The sequence below is a fragment of the Gopherus evgoodei genome, chromosome 7 (assembly GCF_007399415.2).
Source record: "Gopherus evgoodei ecotype Sinaloan lineage chromosome 7, rGopEvg1_v1.p, whole genome shotgun sequence".
Taxonomy (NCBI): domain Eukaryota; kingdom Metazoa; phylum Chordata; order Testudines; family Testudinidae; genus Gopherus; species Gopherus evgoodei.
The window spans coordinates 5,927,056-5,947,897 of record NC_044328.1 but is presented as its reverse complement, the minus strand read 5'-3'; the positions used below and the strand labels follow the sequence as shown (position 1 = coordinate 5,947,897).

The 20,842-nt window shown below is 45.0% G+C and overlaps 1 protein-coding gene across 3 annotated transcripts in view; it reads left to right on the top strand.

Annotated features, from left to right (window-relative positions):
- Nucleotides 1-20,842, top strand: part of SH3PXD2A (SH3 and PX domains 2A) — a 389,755-nt gene that overhangs the window by 59,834 nt on the left and 309,079 nt on the right. For all 3 annotated transcript variants that reach the window (XM_030569629.1, XM_030569628.1, XM_030569627.1), the window contains exon 2: nucleotides 2,829-2,909. In XM_030569629.1, coding sequence (XP_030425489.1) covers nucleotides 2,829-2,909 — 81 coding nt within the window. The remainder of the gene's footprint in view (nucleotides 1-2,828; nucleotides 2,910-20,842) is intronic.

Below are 20,842 nucleotides of genomic sequence, written 5' to 3'. Positions count from 1 at the left end.
AGATCTTTTAGAAAAACATCTCATCTTGATTTAACAATGGCCAGTGATGGAGAGTCCACCATGGCGCATGGTAAATTGTTCCAATGGTTAATTACCCTCACTGTCAAAAACGTACATGTTATTTCCAGTCTGAATTTGTCTAGCTTCAGTTTCCAGCTATTAGACCTTTCTGTGATAGATTGAAGAGCCCATTATTAAATATTTGTTCCCCATGAAGAAACTTTGGCTTTGTCTACACTGGCACTTTTGTTGTAAAAACTTTAATCGCTCAGGGGCATGAAAAAACACCCCCTCCCGAACTACAAAAGTTTTAACAACGAAAAGTGCCGGTGTGGACAGCACTTCGTTGGTAGGAGCTGCACTCCTGGTGACAAAGCTACCGCCCCTCATTGGAGGTGGTTTTGTCACTGGGATAAAGAGCGGCCACACAGTGCAGCCGCAGTAGCACAGCTGTGCCATTGTAAAGTGTGTAGGGTAGATGTAGCCTTAGAGACTGTAATCAAGGCATCCTGTAACTGTGTTCTTGTTAAGCTTAAATAGATAGACTCAAGAAGTGGGCTGTAGCCCACGAACGCGTATGCTCAAATAAATGTGTTAGTTTCTAAGGTGCCACAAGTACTCCTGTTCTTTTTGCAGATACAGACTAACATGGCTGCTACTCTGAACACTGTAAAGCATGTTTTCTAATCTTTTAATCAGTCTTGTGGCTTTTCTCTGAACTCTCTCTGATTTATCAACATCCTTGAATTGTGTGTACCAGAACTGGATACAGGATTCCAGCAGTGGTCACACCAGTGCCAAATACAGAGATAAAATAACCTCTCTAGTCCTGCTTGAGACTCCCCTGTTTATGCATCCCAGGATGGCACTAGCTGTTTTGGCCACAGCGTCACCCTGGGAGCTCATGTTCAGCTGATTATGCACCATAACCCCCATATCTTTTTCAGAATAACTGCTTCCCAGGGTAAAGTCCCCTATTGTGTAAATACAGCCTGCGTTCTTTGTTCCTAGGTATATACATTTATACTTAGCCGTATTAAAACACATATTGTTTTCTGATGCCCAGTTTACCAGGTGATCCAGATCACTCTGAATCAGTGACAGCGGCTTGTCCTCTTCATTATTTATCACTCCCCTAACGAGTGTGTTATCTGCAGACTTTTTTTTATCAGTGATGATTTTATATTTTCTTCTGGGTTATTGATAAAAATGTTAAACAACTGGGGACCAAGAACTGATCCCTGCAGGACCCCACCGGAAAGAAGCCCACTGAACGACAATTCCCCTTTTGTATTTATATTTTGTGACCTATCTGCTAGCCAGTTTATAATCCGTTTAATATCTGCCATATTAATTTTATATTATTCTAGTTTTTTAATCAAAATGTCCTACGGCACCAAAATGCTTCTCCAGGGACAAAGTCTTGGACTGCCTATGAAGGAGACATGGGGAGTAGTCTGCAGATCCCTGGTTTTGGGGGAAAGCAGCAGGCCTAGGATGTGCCAGTGTTACCTGGGGTTCTTTCAACCCAAAGCTCTTGGTAACTTTTACTCTGTGTGAGGAGGTGTCAGAAAATAAATCAGGAGAGACATGGCTGTCCGACCGATAGATGGCTGGCACAAACAGGACAACACAAGAGTGCTTTCACTTAAAGCTAAACTTTACTTAGTCTCGAGCACTTACACATGTCTGCAACAAGATTAGTAAAACACCCTCAACCCTTGATAATTACCAAAGCGAAGTGTGGCTTTTGAGTGACACAGCGGCAGGCTTCTGGTGGCCAAATCTTCTGTCTGCCAGTGGAGACCACAAGATGTATCCAGAAGGAGAGTCCAAAAAGAGTCCCCAAACGAGTCCAGCTATCTCAAGCTTTTTCCCCTTATTTATGCATTAGTAATAGAATGACATGTCCCTTAAAGAAACCTTGTTAAGCAAGCAGTTTCAATGATCAAGCAAGTGGTTCCTTCTGATGATTGATTAACCAGGTGTGGGTTTTTCCAGAGCTTGCAGCCTTGAGACCGCAAAAGATATTCCTGCTCTTTTAAAGTGCATGTATCAGCAACTTCAACACAATTCTTATCAGCGGGGTCAAGCTGCCCTTTCTGTGGCACCCCCAAACTCCCCCCTGCCTTTAACAATAAGCCATAGTGGTTTTTGGCACCTTACTGGTTTGCCAAAGTCCCCCATACACCAGTCCCTCCACAGTTAACTGTCCTCCTCACCTCTGTGGGAGCAAGACTGCCTTGGGAGCCAGGCTGCCACTATTTTCTCTACACAAACCTTCATTTCCAATGTGTGCAAGGAAAGTGTGGCAGGTGACTCCAGCATGGCTCCTCACGTGCTTCAAATGGGGGCATGGGATGGAATGTAGCAGCTCTCCTGGCCCTTGCTCAATTCCACCAGCAGCATGTGCCTGGTGCCCCTATAGATTTGGGGCAGAGGGGGATGGAAGGAGTGTGCTAATATTTTAATAAAGCTTTAAACCCAGGCAAAGTAGTGTCAATAGGAGTTACTAGCGTGGATTGGAGGAACACTGCACAGAGCAGAGTCTAACACTGGCCATTTTCCTGAGAAGCCTGTGGAGGCCCAGGGTGAGTTCAGGACAGAATTATGGCTTTAATTTAGACTAACTTTGAGTTTGGTGCTGTGTTTCTTCTAGTGTGCATGTGGGGCTGAGTGGGATTAGACTGTCAAACTTATTAAAGATTGGAAATCATCTCCATATATAGACACACACATTGGTCCTGACTTTTCTGCCTTTGAACTGCAGCCAATGCTTTAGGGCTCCTTAGCCACTGTGCTGACATTTTTTTTCTTCCCCCGAACAGGTATATATCATAAATGTAACATGGTCTGACTCAACTTCCCAGATCATCTACCGGAGATACAGCAAATTCTTTGACCTGCAGGTAACCATTCATTTTACGTACTGGAAATATTACTTGTATTGGTTTGTACATTTCCACTCCATCATCATAACATTAAATAAGACTTTGCACTTATATAGTCTGTTGCATCAAATGATCTCAAAGCACTTTGCAGACTCTTCACAGGGTGTGAGATAGGTAAATCCAGTATTATCCTGCCTGTTTTACAGAAGGGTTAATTGAGCCATTGAGAGGTTAAGACCCAGATTTGTCAAGAATGGCTTCTAGTTTTGAGTGCCTAACTTCAAATACCTAGGGCCTGTTTTTCAGAAGTGACTTGCTTGAGGTCACACAATGAGTCAATGGTAGAGGTGGGAATAGAACATGTGTCCTGACTCTCAGTCCCCTGTTCTAACCATTAACCCATCCTCCCCTGCCAGAGATAGGAACAAAAGCCAGGAGTGCTGACTTCCATGGTATGGAGAAATGCTACTGTGGCACATCTGCAACTCTGCTGTTATAGGATGGACACTTACTACAGCGACAAAAGGGTTCTTTCGTCACTGTGGTAAATTCAGCACTCTGAGAGATGAAGAATTCTTCCATTGAGGTGTCTACATCAGGGCTTAGGTCAGCCCAACTACATTGCAGAGAGTGTGAAATTTTTCACAGCCCTGAGTAATGTAGATACGTCGAACTAACTTTGAAGTGTAGACCAGGCCCCAGTCCTCTGCTTTAAACGCTGTAACTAGAACATGCTTCCTTACCGTATTCATGTCTATGTATTTCACTGTGCTCTATGCCATTTCATTATTGTCTCTCCAGCAGCAGCCCCTGTTAGTATGAAAATGAACTTTGCATTACAGTTACCTGTGTGTTTACCCAAATTACAAAATTCAGCACTGGCTCCAGTGACTAAATTATTTGCTATGCTGTTTGTAGGCTGTTGGAAGACTAGTTAGAGGGCTCCTGCTTGGTATCCTAATTAGCAATAATCCAGACCTACTGCTATCTTTCTAGACAGCTAGAACATAATTGGGTGGGGTTATAAGATCACTCTGAAGTGCACTGATTGCTCTGTCACACTGGTAGAGAGCTCAGAGCTCCAGCCCTGTATCCAGGCACTGCTGAATGTTGGGAAAATGTTGATCTGTTTCTGAAGCTTGCAGTTTGGGCCTGTGTGTGTATAGAATGCTAAGAAAGTCCCTTCTAGCTAGAGTCATGGATGTGCACAGCCAGCCGCAAACTTCAAAGCCGTGTCACGATTGATGAAATCAAACCTGTTTGTCATGCTGAACCTGCAAGAAATAGGTTCCTTGATTTTTGGGGTGGCCAACATGAGATCCCTTAAAGAGGCCTGATTTTCAGAATCAGCTCCCTTTGACGTGTCTGTAGTTGGGCACCCCAAATCATTAGTCACGTCTGAAAAATGCAGGCTATAGTGCTTTAGTTTCTTCAACCAACAGCTTGACCTTTACGTAGCGAGTCCCATGACCCAAATCCTTAGTTTGTGGTACGGATGAAATGAAATGGAATGAAGGCAGAAAAGGGAACATTCATCATCTTTCCTATGTTTCCTTTTGCATTTCCACCTCTCGCCCCACCCATTGACTGGGTTGAAGTGTGTAGACTGGTCAATACCAAAGCCATAGACAATAAGTCCCAAGTGCGGTTGTTTCTCTGTGGCTGATGTGCTTGTTCACACAAATCTGTGTGTATTTGTATTAGCGTAAGAGTCATGGCCAAAGCAGTTGTTTGTTTCTTTCTTTCGCTTCCTTTTTTTTTCAAAGCCCCAGTTCTGTTTTCATGTATATATTCTTCTGGGTCTCCTAGCCTTTCCTGGTGGGTTTGAAAAGTTCCCATCAAGCCGAAGTTATCAATGGGGTTAGTGTGTTGGACAGGAAATGATGTCTCAATCAGGGAGAGTGAGTCTTGAAAGGTCCCATTGATAAGTGCAAGTGCCTAGCGCCAGTGAAAAAACTCCTGCTTGTACAACATGGCTCCCCCCCACTAGAAAATATTACAAGAAAGGAATGAAATTCCCTTATTTAACCCTTTTCTCTCCCAGGGATTTCAGGAGTCGCCCTTTGTGCCAATTGGAAGGGCACCAGTGTACAAATAAATTTGCAGCATTCCTTAAGAAAGAAGGAAAAACAGCATCTCCAGGGATTAGAGCACAGGGTTTGAAGTCAGGTGCCCAGGATCTTCATCCCAACTCAGCTAGCGACTCTCAGGACAAGTTACTCACTTCTCTGTGCCGTGCTTTCCCCATCTGCAAAACGGGGGCAATGATGCATGCGTGCTATTGTAGGGTGCTTTGAGATCGATGGGCCGAAAGCACTACTGGACTGCAGAGTATTATTGTTATTTTATTCATATTAATTATGCTGGATTCCTGGTGAAGATGGACATTACTAATTCCATCAGCAAAGAGACGTGCACTGTACTCACTTCCCTTTTAACATCTTTAATTATAATTCTATGAACAGCTCAGCGTCAGGGAGTTAAAATATTAAATCAGCTCTCTTGGAGCTTCTGCTGTGGGTCTGAGAGGGGAGTCAGAAAGTCAAAGACAATAGTGGGGTTTCATGGGATGCCCTCTCAGAGCCACTAACTCCTTGTTTCATCTGTGGCGACTCCTCTAAGAGAGGGCAGAAATCCATATCATCAGCACAGCATGCAGATGAAGCGGCTTTGAGCGTGTGAATTACATTTGGGATGAGGAATGCAAGTTGCCCTCAGCCCAGGGACTCTCTCCCCCCCACCCCTCCTTGTAGCCACCCCATGGCCACCCTTTGTGGATCACTTACACCTATGCAGAGCAGGGCTGCTACTTCGGCCTGTTGTAACTGCCCTGGGCATACTTTTTGGTTAGTGCCTTCCTGTAGTTTGCAGCTCCGCTCACCATGTCTACCCCTCTCCATGCTGCTGCTGCGGAGAGAGATGCCACAGTGTGGTGCTTCGTAGCACCCCGAGGTTGGAACGTCCCCCAGCGTTGCTCCCCCTGCAGAGTGTAATAGCAGTGGTTCTGCTGCCTAGTGGACCTTTCAGTTCCCCTCAAAGGTTGCGGGATTCACCTGATAGGAAGGAACATGGTGCTTTTGGGATGGGACAATAAGTTCTTTGGGGCAAGGACTGTCTCTTTTGTTCTCTATTTGTACAACGCCTAGTGCAATGGAATTCTGATCCATGACTGGGGCTCCCTGCGGCCACTTTAATGAAATAAACAGATGATAAGATCCTCAGACGTGAGGAGCAAGATTTTAAACTTGAAACAAGTTTCAGCAGCCTTCCTGGATCGAGGAGGGAATTAAAATGACATCTGGGCCTGAGTTGCAAACTCCCACTGTAGGTGTCAATCCCCAGTCCCCAAAGCAAAGCTCAATTGTTTCAGTCTGGACCACAGGGCAGGCTATGGGGACACTACCTGGCTCACGATGAGCAAGGCAATAAATCCAGCATCCCCTTCCCTTTACCCAGGCACTGGGGGGTGTCTAGGAGGCCGACCAAGGTGGAAGGTTGGGGAAAAGTCAGGGCCACAGGGCTAGGCTGATCCCTGCACTGGGAAGATTTTATTATGTGCTTGCTGAGCATGGGAACGCTGTTTTGCATAATCAAGTCCATTTACTCCTCCCTGCCTACTCCCTACTTCACGATAAACAGAAAATCAAGCATGCACTCAGTGGTCTAATGCAAGCTGGCTCAGAGGCACCGTATCTGTCCCAAACGGCTGGAGTTTTCTGACAGACAAGCTTGTCCCATCGTGTCTGCACTTCTGCACTTTGCTGTGCACCTATATGTGTTTCTTTTTGCTTCTGAATGGACGTAGAATAACAAGAAAGGCTTGTAATGACTTAATCAAAGCTGCAAGGGCTGATGTTGACAGTGATATTTGATAGCACTCGAGGGACAGCCGGCAGAGCTGCCTGGAGGAGGAGAAAAAGGAATACAAATAATTTAATTTTTTTGCTACCATTTTTTGTTTCTTTTAAAAAGCCCACCCTTTCCCAGTTGCAATCTCCATTGGCAACGACTGGGAGGTGGTAGATACTATTTCTCCTGCATACTTTCTAGCAAGCCCTCTTCTTCAGCCCTGCAGGTGTGAAGAGTCAGCCCCAGTTCTCTTCCACTGATGCAAATCCCGGGTAACTTCAATGGAGTGACTCCAGATTTGTTCTGGTGTAAGTGATCTGAATGAGGGGCCAGATTCTTTTCGGGAAAATGAACAGGGCGACATGTTTATACTTTCTGTGCAATTTAAGAGCTGGAGATTGCTGAATGGAGAGTGGGTGAATGTCATTGAAACTGGTACCTGTTCTGTGATGCTTGATAAAATAACTCCTCCTCCCACGCTTCCAGCTGAGGGCTGGAGATTTATAAAGTGGGGTTTAAATTAAATGATGCAGTAATGTCCTGATTTAGTTGGTGACAGAGTCCCATCCAGTGGTGACATGGATCAAATCATGGCAGCAGAATATGTGCTAGGGTTGAAATTTCAGTAAATGGGATCAGCAGTATTGATTAACTCAACATTCAGTGGTGCTATCAAGTACTTGTCTCATTATCTGTTGCCTTCCACTCTATGGAGTCACTTACACTTGTGCAAAGCAAATATAGAATAGGGGCTAAAAATGCAACTATATTGGAATGGTGGCTTTGGGCACCCACTTTGCACAGAAGTCAATGACTGCACAAATGCTACCATTTCAGTATAGTAGCATTTGTACCCCCACCTGACATTGGCTCTGCTTGGGTGGGAAGGGCTATTCTGCATGGTGAAAGGCAGTGGAGAATCAGGTATAAGTTAATGTGAAAGTGGCATTAACTGCTATGGGTTGGCAATCAGTGTGTGAGCAAAATGACGTAGTATTCTGTGGGGAGAGGACTCTGTGCAAGTCCTGCTGATTTCAGCACAAGCCCCTCTCCACTTATATCAGCGATGGGTTTGGTCCCACCGGTGTTTAGGATGGTGCGAGGCATGTACTTCTGCTTTTCTTGCACACATTTGGTTAGTGATATGCCCCCTTTAGCCACTTTGGTGTTTCTTGCACACCTACTGACTATCAAATCCATGCAAGATATCCTTAAGATATACATCTGTTTCACACTCAGTCTTGGCACCATGATTTCCATCACTGCTGAATTTGATCCAGTCACTTCCATGGCAGGTTCTTCTGCTTACTCCAAGCTACATTTGGCCTTTTGTGCACGGGCTGGGGGAAATGAATACGGACAGAACAGCTCAAATAGCAGAACAGAAGGAAAGGGCCAGAGGCGAGGGCGTCTGTCTTTAGGCTGCATTAGAACATGTGCATCAGTGATCGGTGTGGATTTCCAAGGGCTTCTCCTTGTTTGTAGTTCTAAAATCTAACTCCTTTGGGGAAGCAAGAAGTGAGCGTTCAACTTCAATGGAGAAATGACCTACCAGAAAAGCATCACTCTGACCAGATTAGACATGGACTGGACTGAAGTGAGTTGACTGTGGTGTAGCGAGGGTCTTTCATGAGATTTCATTTTCTCCTGGGTGAAGTTCACACTTAACAGCCCCAGTACCTGATATGGGGTAGGCCCCTCTGAAAGGATTAAGACATCTGTTTGTAGCAAGCCCTAACCTTTCACCTGGAACGTGAGTAATTACAATCTATCCAAGGTCTCCTAGCATTGCAAATTGATTCGCTAGTCATTGTAATAGGATATGGGCATATGTTAGTAGTTCACCGATGCTGCACTCCCCTAATGTGGGCCAAATGAGCTTTTCGTAGTCATTATAATACCTGGCATTTCTGCAGTGCTTAATGTATTCAAAGAGCTTTGTGAGACCTGGAGCCTCATTCTTCCTGGCCTTATATCTGGTGTGATCATCGTGCAAAATGGGTATAAAATGCTGCTCATAGACTCAGACTCATAGACTCATAGACTCTAGGACTGGAAGGGACCTCGAGAGGTCATCGAGTCCAGTCCCCTGCCCTCATGGCAGGACCAAATACCGTCTAGACCATCCCTGATAGACATTTATCTAACCTACTCTTAAATATCTCCAGCGATGGAGATTCCACAACTTCCCTAGGCAATCTATTCCAGTGTTTAACTACCCTGACAGTTAGGAACTTTTTCCTAACGTCCAACCTAAATCTCCCTTGCTGCAGTTTAAGCCCATTGCTTCTTGTTCTACCATTGGAGGCCAAGGTGAACAAGTTTTCTCCCTCCTCCTGATGACACCCTTTTAGATACCTGAAAACTGCTATCAGGTCCCCTCTCAGTCTTCTCTTTTCCAAACTAAACAAACCCAATTCCTTCAGCCTTCCTTCATAGGTCATGTTCTCAAGACCTTTAATCATTCTTGTTGCTCTTCTCTGGACCCTCTCCAATTTCTCCACATCTTTCTTGAAATGCGGTGCCCAGAACTGGACACAATACTCCAGTTGAGGCCTAACCAGCGCAGAGTAAAGCGGAAGAATGACTTCTCGTGTCTTGTTTACAACACACCTGTTAATGCATCCCAGAATCATGTTTGCTTTTTTTGCAACAGTATCACACTGTTCACTCATATTAAGCTTGTGGTCCACTATGACCCCTAGATCTCTTTCTGCCTTACTCCTTCCTAGACAGTGCTCATGCTGGAAGTGAGTGGGAAATTCTGATCTGGGTGCACTTGACACTATGCAGGGGTGCAAATACAAGCTCTAAGGCAGTGGAGAACTGGAGGCTGCAATTAACTAACCCTCCTAACACCCATGTTAGATTGGGAGTTATTATTAAGTGAGTTTTGCAAATGTGGAAATTGCTATTCAGAGATGAGTCTAAGCTGGCATAACTCATCTTCTTACAGCCCATTCCATGTGTAAGTTACACCAGTTCAGACTCCCTTACTCTCTCAACCACATACCAGCAGGTCTCATAAAAAACCTATGAATTTGGCCCAGAGAGCCTACGGGCTCTGTTCTGATCTCACATGTGCAAATGGAATCTATTGCCTTCTGCGGTCAGTGGAGTTATATCAAGGTATGACCAGATCAGAATCTGGACAGAAGGATAAAATTCTGCTCTCGAATGTCTGGACTTTCCATTGATTTCATTAGGACCTGACAGTGTCCACTGGAGGTCAGAGTTTTTGCCCTATATATAAGAATCCTTTCTCACAGTATTGAAATGCGGCCCCCTCTGGGGCGGTGGAACACAGCAGCCATTTTTAACAGCATGCTGTTATACTACACATCCTCAGTTGTGAAATGAAAAAGAATAAAATGCCAACTGAAGGCGCAGAAGGAATGTTAGGTAGGCAGAATGAAATTTCCCAGCACGATTACCCCATGTTGACATTTTTCAGCCACAAAGAGGCATCTGAAATGTCGGAATTTTGAAAAAACAAATATAGAAATCTTTATTCAAGCATTCACTCTGCAGATCAGTTTGCAGAAAATATCTGCTAGATTCAGTCCTGCTGATATAAGCTGCTTTTCCTAAAGTGGCACAGAGAGCCAACTCACTAGCTACTTAGAACATTTAAAAAAAAATAAAGAATTTTATTTGCAAGATGGAAGTGCTTTAGTTGTTTTCAGGCTGAGTATGAAACATCGGGAACTTCATTTATTTTTCCTAGGATCATCCTGATTGTTTATAGAGCAGTAATAGAGTAACTGAGCACTAAAGATTGTATTAAACAAAAACTTTCCCATAAAAACTGTAATTGCAAACTGTAACTCTGTTCTTTTTACCTAGACAATGATTCATCAGCAGAGCGCCAGCCACTCACTGATCCCTAGTCTGCAGTGTGCTTCTTTATATAAACAGTCACCTTTCTGTCACCACAAAATGTATAAATTATTGTAATAAATCCACAGCTATCTAGGACTTAGTGGTTATAACTATGCTGTGTGCCAGGGTCACTCCAAATTTTATGGAGACGGTAGGATTAGAAACAAGATCCTGCTGCTTCAAAAGAACCCATTTCTTCTAACTGAGCTGAAAGAGGATCTGCATTGGCTGGTAACAGTACAGCTTGTATGAAATACAGTGGAACAGTGCTGATTCCATCTTATAGAGGGCAATTGTGTACATAGATTATACTGTAATGAGAGAGCTAGAGACTATCTCAATTATTACTATTTGTGTAGGACCTACCTAAAAACAATCCTTTGTGTGGTAGAGCTTCCTTTGTTGGTTTTGCGGCAGTAGTTAATTGACAAGACTTGTGCTGAAGTCATCGGTGACCCAGAGAAACAGACAAGGAGCAATTAAAAAAAAGCCAAAAGTTAATTTCAAACCTCATCAGCCACAATGGAGGAAAACTGTTTGTTTGTTTGTTTTTTACTGCGAAGAACAGGAATGGATGGAGACATATTTTCAAGTTTATAAACTGTGCTGCCTGTAAACAAATGACCTTTTACTGCAAGTTAAAGATGCTTTAACTCCATTAGGTTCCTTTCCTGCCTTCTGTTGTGCAAAACAGCCATCTAGGCCACCAATACCGGTTCGTCCAGCTCCTCATGTTGGTGGAGGTAGAGACAGGAGAGGAGAGCAGCTGACATAGTTTAGTGTATGATGTAGCTCGTTCCTGTTGTAATCAGGGCCTCCGAGAGCTGGTTCGGGCCCCAGTGAAAAATTTTTTTCCGGCCCACCAGCAAGGGTGGACTGGCTAAACAGGGCTGATGAAGCCAGGGAAGCAGGGCCCCAGGCCCCCTTCCAGACTGCCGGCCCAAGTAATTTGTACTGGCTTCCCCCCCTTCTCATCAGCTCTGGTTGTAATTAGACGCTTGAGAGCAATGTATAAGAGGAGTTCCTAGCCCATAGGATGGGCAGGGATCAGAAGTCTCTGCATAGCTGAGTGTGTATGTCTCAGGGCTACTCAGGTGAGAGAGAGAGATTGTTTGTGTATGTGTGTTGGTGCATGTGGAGAGGAGAGGAGGAGGGTTGGCTGCAAGAGTGGTGAGGCAGAGGAGAGGGCACAGGGAAAGGAGTCAGAGTGGGGAAGGTGAGGGAGTACAGCAGCAGGGATGGAGCTGGGGTGAAGGAGGATGACAGAAGAAAAAGAGTGTTTAAAATTAGGGACCCAGTTTACCAATGCATCATTCCAGTTCTGCACTGGTGGGACTCCATTGATAAAGCAGTGGTTACTCAGGACCCAGCACTCGAAGCTGTGCCATGTCACTGTGCATGTTCTCCTGTTCTAAGTTATAGCCACTGTCTTGAACAGAGATGGTCCTGAGCCACAAAGGTTGGACCAGAACTTCCCCCAAGTGTGGGGGATGGGATTCTGAGTCTTTTTTCGCCCCATAATTGAGATGAGGAACTGCTAAGTAATTCAGAACCAGACCGGGATTCTGATTCCATACCGCACCCATGAAGTTCAGATCCAAGGATTTGGTTCAGGCCCATTTCTATTAAAGGGAGTCTAGAGAGGAGATACTCTAGCAACTGGACGTTAGAATTTGGTTTGAAAGCAGCTGTCTTAAAAATAGGATTGAAATTGAATCAACTCTGTGAAAATCCAGAGGAAATCAGAACATTGCTCTCTCAACCTGTCTTTCCTGAGAGGTCAGTGCAGGGCTCCCGGGGTGAAATGGCATCCTCTTTCTTAGTAAACACCGACCGTTTGTCAGCCTCTGTGAGCCAAGATTTGCACGTAGGGAAGTCAGGGAGAGAACATTTTAAGGGTGATTCAGAAAATCAAATTCTGGGTACAAGCACCAAACTGCCCCAGTGTTACATGAGCCCTCGACAATTCAGAAAGGGTAGGGTAACCTACACACCTGGTTATAATCTGGTTATAAACCTGGGTGTTGTGTTTTATCACCTCTAGTGGCACTGAGACCACTTAGGGCTGGTCCACACTAGGGGGGAGAAATCGATCTTAGATACGCAACTTCAGCTACGTGAATAACGTAGCTGAAGTCGAATATCTAAGATCAGATTACTCACCCGTCCACACCGCACGGGATCGATGTTCGTGGCTCTCCCTGTCGATTCCGGAACTCCGTTGGGGTTGATGGAGTTCCGGAATCGATATAAGTGCGCTCGGGGATCGATATATCGCGTCTAGATTAGAGGCAATATATCGATCCCCGAGCAATCGATTTTAACCCGCCGATACGGCGGGTAGTCTGGACGTACTCTTAGAAAGAGAGATTAATGAGTTTGTTCTACAGCTTAGCTAACAGCCAGTTGACTTTTAGCTCATGTTGTAGAAGCTCATGTACTAAGCTCCAGAGATCCCAGGTTCGATCCCTCCTGCCGACGACCAGGGTCTGTCGTTGTTAAGGTTGGCAGCTATGTAGTGGATTCCACACTCCAGCTCTGGCTGAGAGTCTTGAATAGTTTTAAAATGATCCCATGTAGCCAGGTCAGGAGCATTATTGGCTACATCTTGTATAGAACTGTGTCAAGTCACTTCAGCCCAACACTGGGCGTTAGCGTGGTGGGGAATACAAAGGAGAACCGAGAGACCCCTGGGAAAAAATAAAGGGCTGGAGTAATTATTGAGCCAGGAAGTGGTTTGTTGTAACTGATTTAATTGTTATTTTAATGCTGATTTTCCTTCTGATACTTTAGATAACAGCTGCCTGGGGCAATGTCTTTATCTTCATTGAATAAATGAAGTTGTTTATAGTTCCTATTTCCATCATTATTTAAATTTAAATGTCCACTTGGAAAACAATCTGTGCAGTTTCCACTTTTTGTTCCTGAAGAGACTCCACGTCAAACGAAGACTAGGACCGTGATGGGAAAATGGCAAAGTGCCTCCCACGCTACAATAGATGTTGGATCCCGTGAAAACCTCATGTAACCTGGGATTGTGAAAAGGATCATCCTAACACACGTCACCAAGGGCGTTCCCTTCCTTGTCTCCTTTGCTTGTCTTCTTAGGTATTACTGCAATGCATATTGCATAGGAAGATCATCCAGTAGTGGGGCTGACTCAAGGGATTTTGCTGTTGGAGGTCAGCTAAAAATGGTTCAACATTCACAGCCCACAAGTAGTCATGTTGCCACTGTAACTAGGCTGCTGAATGTTGCCAGATCTCCCTCTCCAGGAGCTGACTTTGCTGCTGGTATGGGGGCGCTGGTTCAACCTGCTGATCCAAAAGGATTAATTTCCTTGATAATGCGCAGTGTGATGGGGTGAGAGCCCACATTAGCCCTGGAAGAGTGGAATTGGGCCAAGTGGGCCCAATCAGCTAATTAGGCTGCAAACAAGAAGCTGTAGGCAGCTAATTAGAGAGAGGCTCACCTGTGGAAGAACAGGCAGGGCCTATAAAGCAGGGTAGCAAGCTACAGACTGGGCTTCTGGGAAAGGCTACAGGAAGGCAGAGAGCAGTCACTCTCTGGGAAGAGGGAGAAAGGTTTGGAGCTGATACTCCCAGAGAGAGAAAGGGAATAAGAGAGCAGGAAGCAGTCCAGGGAAGGAGCAGTGAGGGCAGAGAGAGGAAGCCCAGAACTGCTTCGCTGAGAGTCTTTTAGGCTGGAGCCCAGAGAAGAGGGTGGCCTGGGTTCCCCTACCAGCCAGAGAGTCTCCTTTGTGGGAGGAACTTGTGCTTTTGAATAAGCAGCATCTGGGTTTTAGTGCCAGTTGACTGGTGTGTAACACAGTGCCAGCTGCGAAATCCTAGGTGGACAAGTGTTAGGCAATTGCTGCCAGTTTTAGCATTCAGGTTTGACGTTTCCTCTGTTTAATTTCATGCAGCCTGGATCCTGTCTTAATGTGCTAGGGCAGGGCTCTGGAAATTTCATCTTCCAGGGGGAGAAGATGAAGTCCATCTCCAAAGTGTTTGATCATGCTTGGAAGTTGGTGGCTGCCAAATTTGCTCATTGGATCAAGGCCCTGGGGGATCGGAGAGAAGGTACATTAGGGTGTTGGATTACAAAGTAGTTCAGATTTCATGCAGGAGAGTGAGAACTCATAAAAAGAAATCCCTCTGGGATATGAAATCTGTGTAATATACATGGACTGTGGCAAATTTCCTGATTAGCTGCTTGCATCCAGCACTTGCAGATAAGGCAGCTCCGTTTGGGGCTTTCTCCAGTTGAAGATCTGCCAGATACAATCAGGGGAAATCTCAGAAATGAAGTAATAATAACAAAGAGCAGTTGACCTACTTTACAGCAGGACATTGCGATGTAAACTTTAAACAGAGCACAATGCAAACAGCTCTATATCCTGATACCACTTGCAATTTGCTAATGGGGATCTGGCCGTTTCAAACACAAACAATCCTGCGCTCTATGATATTTAATAAGACTGGTGCTTTAGAAACACCTTATGCTGTGAACTGCAAGCTACTGGCAGAGGTCTGGAGTACTTAACTTCCAGTGCTTAAAAAGAGAGCCGTGAGTTTTGTTTTACTTTATTAGAATTAGAGTTGAGCCGGAACCAAAGTTTCTAGATCTGAACAGCCCCGACCTCTTGAGAAAATTCAGATGTGATGCCAGCTTCTGGCTCAGATTCCTTCTCTAGTTCAGATGAGAACACTGTGGTATGATGCCACATTAGCAAATGTTTACATGTGCAGAAGAAAGTATTTTTATAACTGAACGAAGGCTGAATAAATCCTGTGAATATTCTTTGCCATCTGTAAATGAATTTGCTTCTCCTGCATTTGTGCCCCGTTGTATGTGAATTTCCCAGTGAATGAGAGTTCACCCATACCCAAGTGCCCAGCTAGAAAATTTTAAGAAAATACTGCAGAATGTTAGTGAAAAGCAGATTTTACAGTTTATGAATTGTGACTTTTCAGAATCAGAACCCTGATTCTAAAGAGTTAAACTCATCCCACTGGGGACAGATATATTACCCTGTAAACTATGCATCCAGTGACACCAGCTTGAATATGCAGCACCAGACACTCAATGAACTCTCCATGCAAAATACACAAGCCAAGAATTCTTTGCAGAAATTTATTCATGGAATAATTTCCAAACTGAATCGTGATCTGTTAATATTTTGCAAACACAAAATGTGGCAAAATTAATTGGATTATTTGTTATGAATTATTCACCCAGCTCTGTTTGGTTTGGTTAGACAAATTATCTATTTTAAATAACATTTCTTGTAGTATTGTTTGTGTCACAGTATCACCAGAGGCCTCAGTCACTGACCAGAGCCTCTTTGTGTTAGGTCAGGAGTTCTCAAACTGGGGGTTTGGACGCCTCAGGGGGTTGCGAGGTTATTACATGGAGGTCGCGAGCTGTCAGCCTCCACCTGAAACCCCGCTTTGCCTCCTGCATTTATAATGGTGTTAAATATATTTTAAAGTGTTTTTAATTTATAAGGGAGGGTCGCACTCAGAGGCTTGCTACGTGAAAGGGGTCACCAGTACAAAAGTTTGAGAACCCCTGTGTTAGGTGCTATACAGATCCTTGCAAAACAGTTGCCCTGATGCATCCAACTATAATAGTGCACTGAAATCTGTTAACCGTGAAAGGAAATGCTTCTAATCATGCAAATCCCCTCTTCCAGATTAATTGAATTCATTGGAGCTGAGTTGATTTATACCAGCTGAAGATCTGGACCTGTTTTTATTGTAGTTGCTGCTACTATTATTTATTAAATACTTCACAAATGTAAGTGCCTAATAAACTGGGTTGCTCAGGGAAATGTAAAAGCACTACTGAAAATCTCAGCTCTTATGAACCATATTGATTGGTCCGCCTGCCCTCTGGCTACGTCATAGTCTCATGTCATAAATGTAGCATTCTACAAAATCACCACTAAAGGGGCTAAAAGCCAGGACAGATCAGGCCTCTCTTCAGTGGAATATTTTAAGGTTCCATCTAAACTTTCTTCATTATACTATCTACTCCTTCGTTATTAGTGTGTTGGGAGACCTGGTTACATCAAGTTGGTCCCCCCAAAATGTTGAAGCACAGTTTGATTTGTCATAATTAGTGGACCTAAAAATGTACCTGAATGGTCAGATTAATGGTGAAAAGTGAGTGAAAATTCATAAGATGTCACAATAACCTATAATAACAAATGTTGGAGGGAAACGATACAAAAGGGACACACATACCGAGTCTAAACAAGAAGGCCTACGGACGTAACTTAAGGACAGTGTTAAAATCAATCTTGGTAAAAACAGAAGATACGAAACCGGAAATTAATGAACCAAAATTGATGTGTCAAATACTGAGCCTGATTGGTGGACACACTAACAAGGGGATGGGCTATTTCAGACATCACTCCCTCTTGGGGCTCTTAAAACAAAGAGAGAAGAACAGATGGAGGTTATTAGAGCGAGCTTCACCATCATGGCTGCCACCCTCACTGTCTCCTGGGACCCCCAGCCCTTCTTTGTCCTAATCCTGAGAGATGCCCTCATCAGCTCAGGCTAGAGAGAGGAATCCAGATCACATCACCACCTCTATCGGCGCCGGCTGAATCCCAAGCACCACCTGAGACTAAATGGGATCAGACTTTAACAACAACAGTAGCAGCAACAACAGTTCCAGCTTATCCAACTAACTTCTTCTCTTTTACCCAAAAGGACCATTATTGCCCTCTTCAGTACCATCTGAGTGACTGTCAAACAAGGGGGCTTTTCCTTCTAAAGACTCTCTCCTGGGAAAGGGAACAAAACATGTTTTTAACATAAAAGCCTTTCTTAATACTTTGCATTTCAAATGTCTTAACTGTTTTTCCTTCTTTTCTGTTTCTTTAATGAAAGGTTAAAAGGATTTTTAATGGTGTGTTTGCCATGGTACTAAGCAGGCTGTCATCTCTGTATACCAAACCCCGAACTTTATTTCCAACTGTTAAGTGTTGGACAGTGACTGGGTTATGTTAACACCTTTTGGCCCGTATAGTCCATTTAAATGAACACCACCGGTCTTGCAGTGTAGATGGGACTTAGCTATTTGTTCACCTTGTTCTGGTTTTTGTATGCCTGTGGGGCCATTTGGAGCCCAGCTGGGTAAACTCAGTTCCTGCAGGACTGTTGTGTTGTGACTGGATCCCAGGGAAGAGTGGGAATGACAACATTGGTGTGGCTTTCGCACTCAGGTGATGAGCTCTAAAGATGCTATTTATTCATCCCTTGTTTTTCCTTTCAACAAGATGTTTAGACTAGGCTATTCTTCCTCCCACTTCCCCTTTTGAGTTCTATGAAAATTTAAATCCTGACTGGGATGCTTCTGTGGCCCCTCTGCACAGAAGCACCAATTCCACAGAGCTCAGCCATATCTGCTGCAGCACAGACACACACACCCCATACCCGCCCTGCACTCTAGCAATCATATTTAGCTTTCAGTTATTTATACTGCCGGAAAATAACATAGAGTTCACACCCCCGCCCTTGAAACACAATTCTGCTTTTGTGCCAGGACTACGATCCTTGATTTTCATTAAGTGTATAGAGACTGAGATGAAAACTGCCCATTAAGCTCACATCCCTTGGCTCAGGATGAGAGAAGCTGGTGGTTTTTACAAATGTCCTAACTCGCCCTGGAAGGATAACAGGGAGTTTATTTACATTAAGTGTAAATAGAAAATTGCCCCAGCTAGAATGCAAAGGCTACGCTGGGTTCTGCCATTGCTGTTTCCCCACCAGCTCTGCACTCTTACAGTATCAGATATTTAGTGGCTGTGTCTAGAAGGAACTGTAGATCCTTACTCTGCTGTTGACAGGGGTTAGCCTAGAGGATAAACAAAATGATCACAGAGTGTTTCTTCCAGCTTTGGATTTTACATAGCATTAGCTGCTTTAGGAATGTCTGTCTGTCTCCTAGTGTTTGTCCACTGTGGGTCTAACTCTTAAGAGCTGGGGGTTGTTCCCTTCACCTGCATGAAACCTGAGTAATTAATTAAGCTTTATTTTCAGTAAAGCACCTGGGATGTGGGAGTGGGAGTTCTTCCCTGACTCTCTCCCCCACCACATACACTGGACCATGATGCTGGGTTAAGAGACATTACTCCCATTCTGTAGTCAATGCAGTGCTGTCTCCCACAAACTCATGAGGATTTCCACTGGAGAATTATCCTCTGGGGTTTGCTTATTTGCCCCCCTAGAGACTGTAGATCAGTCACTGGTGAAGCAGTCATGGCAACATAGCATAGCACTGTTTGCAGCTGTGTTGCGAAGGCGGCTGGGTCCCTGCGGAGCAGTGCAGAAGTGCTGGAGAATGTTTTGAGGAATTGTGGGGCTTTACTTCCCTGACCTTTGGGGACCTGATTCCATCCCTCTTGGAATGACGATAGGTTGGAAGTGCTGCTAGATTAAACTTGTGGGGTTTGCTTTCTCCAGTGCAGTTGTTCCCCAGACAGGGCAGACTGACCCTTAGTTTCACAGCATTGAAGTGTTTACCTGAGCCCAGCAGCAGGACACTGGATTAGTTTCTGCTTTTTCCTGACCGGGAGCAATGTGGCAGTGTCACGGAGTTCCCAGGCGATGCTCTGGAACTGCTCCTTGCCAAGCCAGTCAGGACTCTGGGGAGCCTCCTCTCCCTTAGAGCAGACTGTTTTCAGGGTAAGAAGCTCACACGGCTCCACCTCCTGGGTCTCTCCTTGGAGTATTCAGCATCCTCTGCCCCTCTGTGCGCTTCCCCCAGTGAGTCCACCAAGGTGGGGTCCTGGGGAAGCCACAGAGTCCTACACCCCCACTTTGCAGTCAGACGTGACTCTTAACCAGCCAGTAAAATAGAGGTTTATTCGATGACAGGAACATGGTCTAAAACAGAGCTTGTAGGTACAGAGAACCGGACCCCCACGTCTGCCCTCATTCCTCGTCCCCAGCCAGCCCCAAACTGAAACCCCCTCCAGCCCCTCCTTCTCTGCTGAGTTCCTTTCCCGGGTCAGGAGATCACCTGACCTCTTTGTTCTCCCACACCTTTAGCATTCCCTTGCAGACAGGAAGGGCCTGGGCCATTAGTTGCCACAGAGACAGAGCCTCAGCCATAACTGAGGCACCCACACAGTATTCAGAGGAAACATTAAGAACAGTCCCACTTCGTCACAGACAGATATATCATCAATGTGGATAAACCTCTGATGTTTACATGGCCAGAGAGACAGCTAGAAGTGCAGCGACTTAAGACAAATCTCTTGTGTTCCTTTGTTCTTATTCAGTCAGGGAGAGAGAAAACTGCAGTGCTGGTAACTGGGGCTGGGCAATAGTTTCAGACTAAGCCAGGCTCAAGAGAGAGGTTCCTGGGAGGGAAACACAAACCTCCGTAGGCAATTGTGGTTTCGGGTTCAATTTCTTGCCAGTGCTGCTGGTCAGAGGATGTTGGTGGTTAGGGCCTGCCTGCTCTGTGGTGACATTCATTGTAGGGAGCTGGCTGCAGCCTGATAGACTTACATGGGGTTCGTTCTTGCAGTATAATGGGACCAGGCCATGGTTCCGCTGCGTTCCCAAAGCATGCTCCAGCACTGATTAATCCCCAGGCCCAAATCTTGAGAGATGCTGTGCACCTGCAACTCCTGTCGGTTTCAGCGGGAATTGCTGGTGCTCAGAAGGGCTCACAATTTGGCCCTAGGGCTCCACTGAGTGCTGTTTGGGAACAAGGTAAAAATAAGGTGCAGCTCCCTCCCTTCTGCTCTCACGTGTAAATGGGTTCCAGTGTACCCTAGTGCAGATGGGGCCCTACATGGACTGCAGAAATGGTGGAGTGAAGGAGGAGTGGAAGATTATGCTTTTCAGTGGACGTTTGGCAAAATCACGTCTCCGTTGGGAATCTGCCCCGATCAATGGCCAGATACCAATGTAGTTGCACAAGTGCAGACAAGGAAAGTGGTGCTTTATACCAGTAGAGCTCACCATGGTGTCAGATAACCTTAGTCCCAGATTTGGACCTTAGCGTCCAAAATATGGGGGTTAGCATGAAAACCTCCAAGCTTAGTTACCAGCTTGGACCTGGTACTTGCTGCCACCACCCAAAAAATTAGAGTGTTTTGGGGCACTCTGGTCCCCCTGAAAAACCTTCCCTGGGGACCCCAAGACCAAATCCCTTGAGTCTCACAACAAAGGGAAATAATCCTTTTTCCC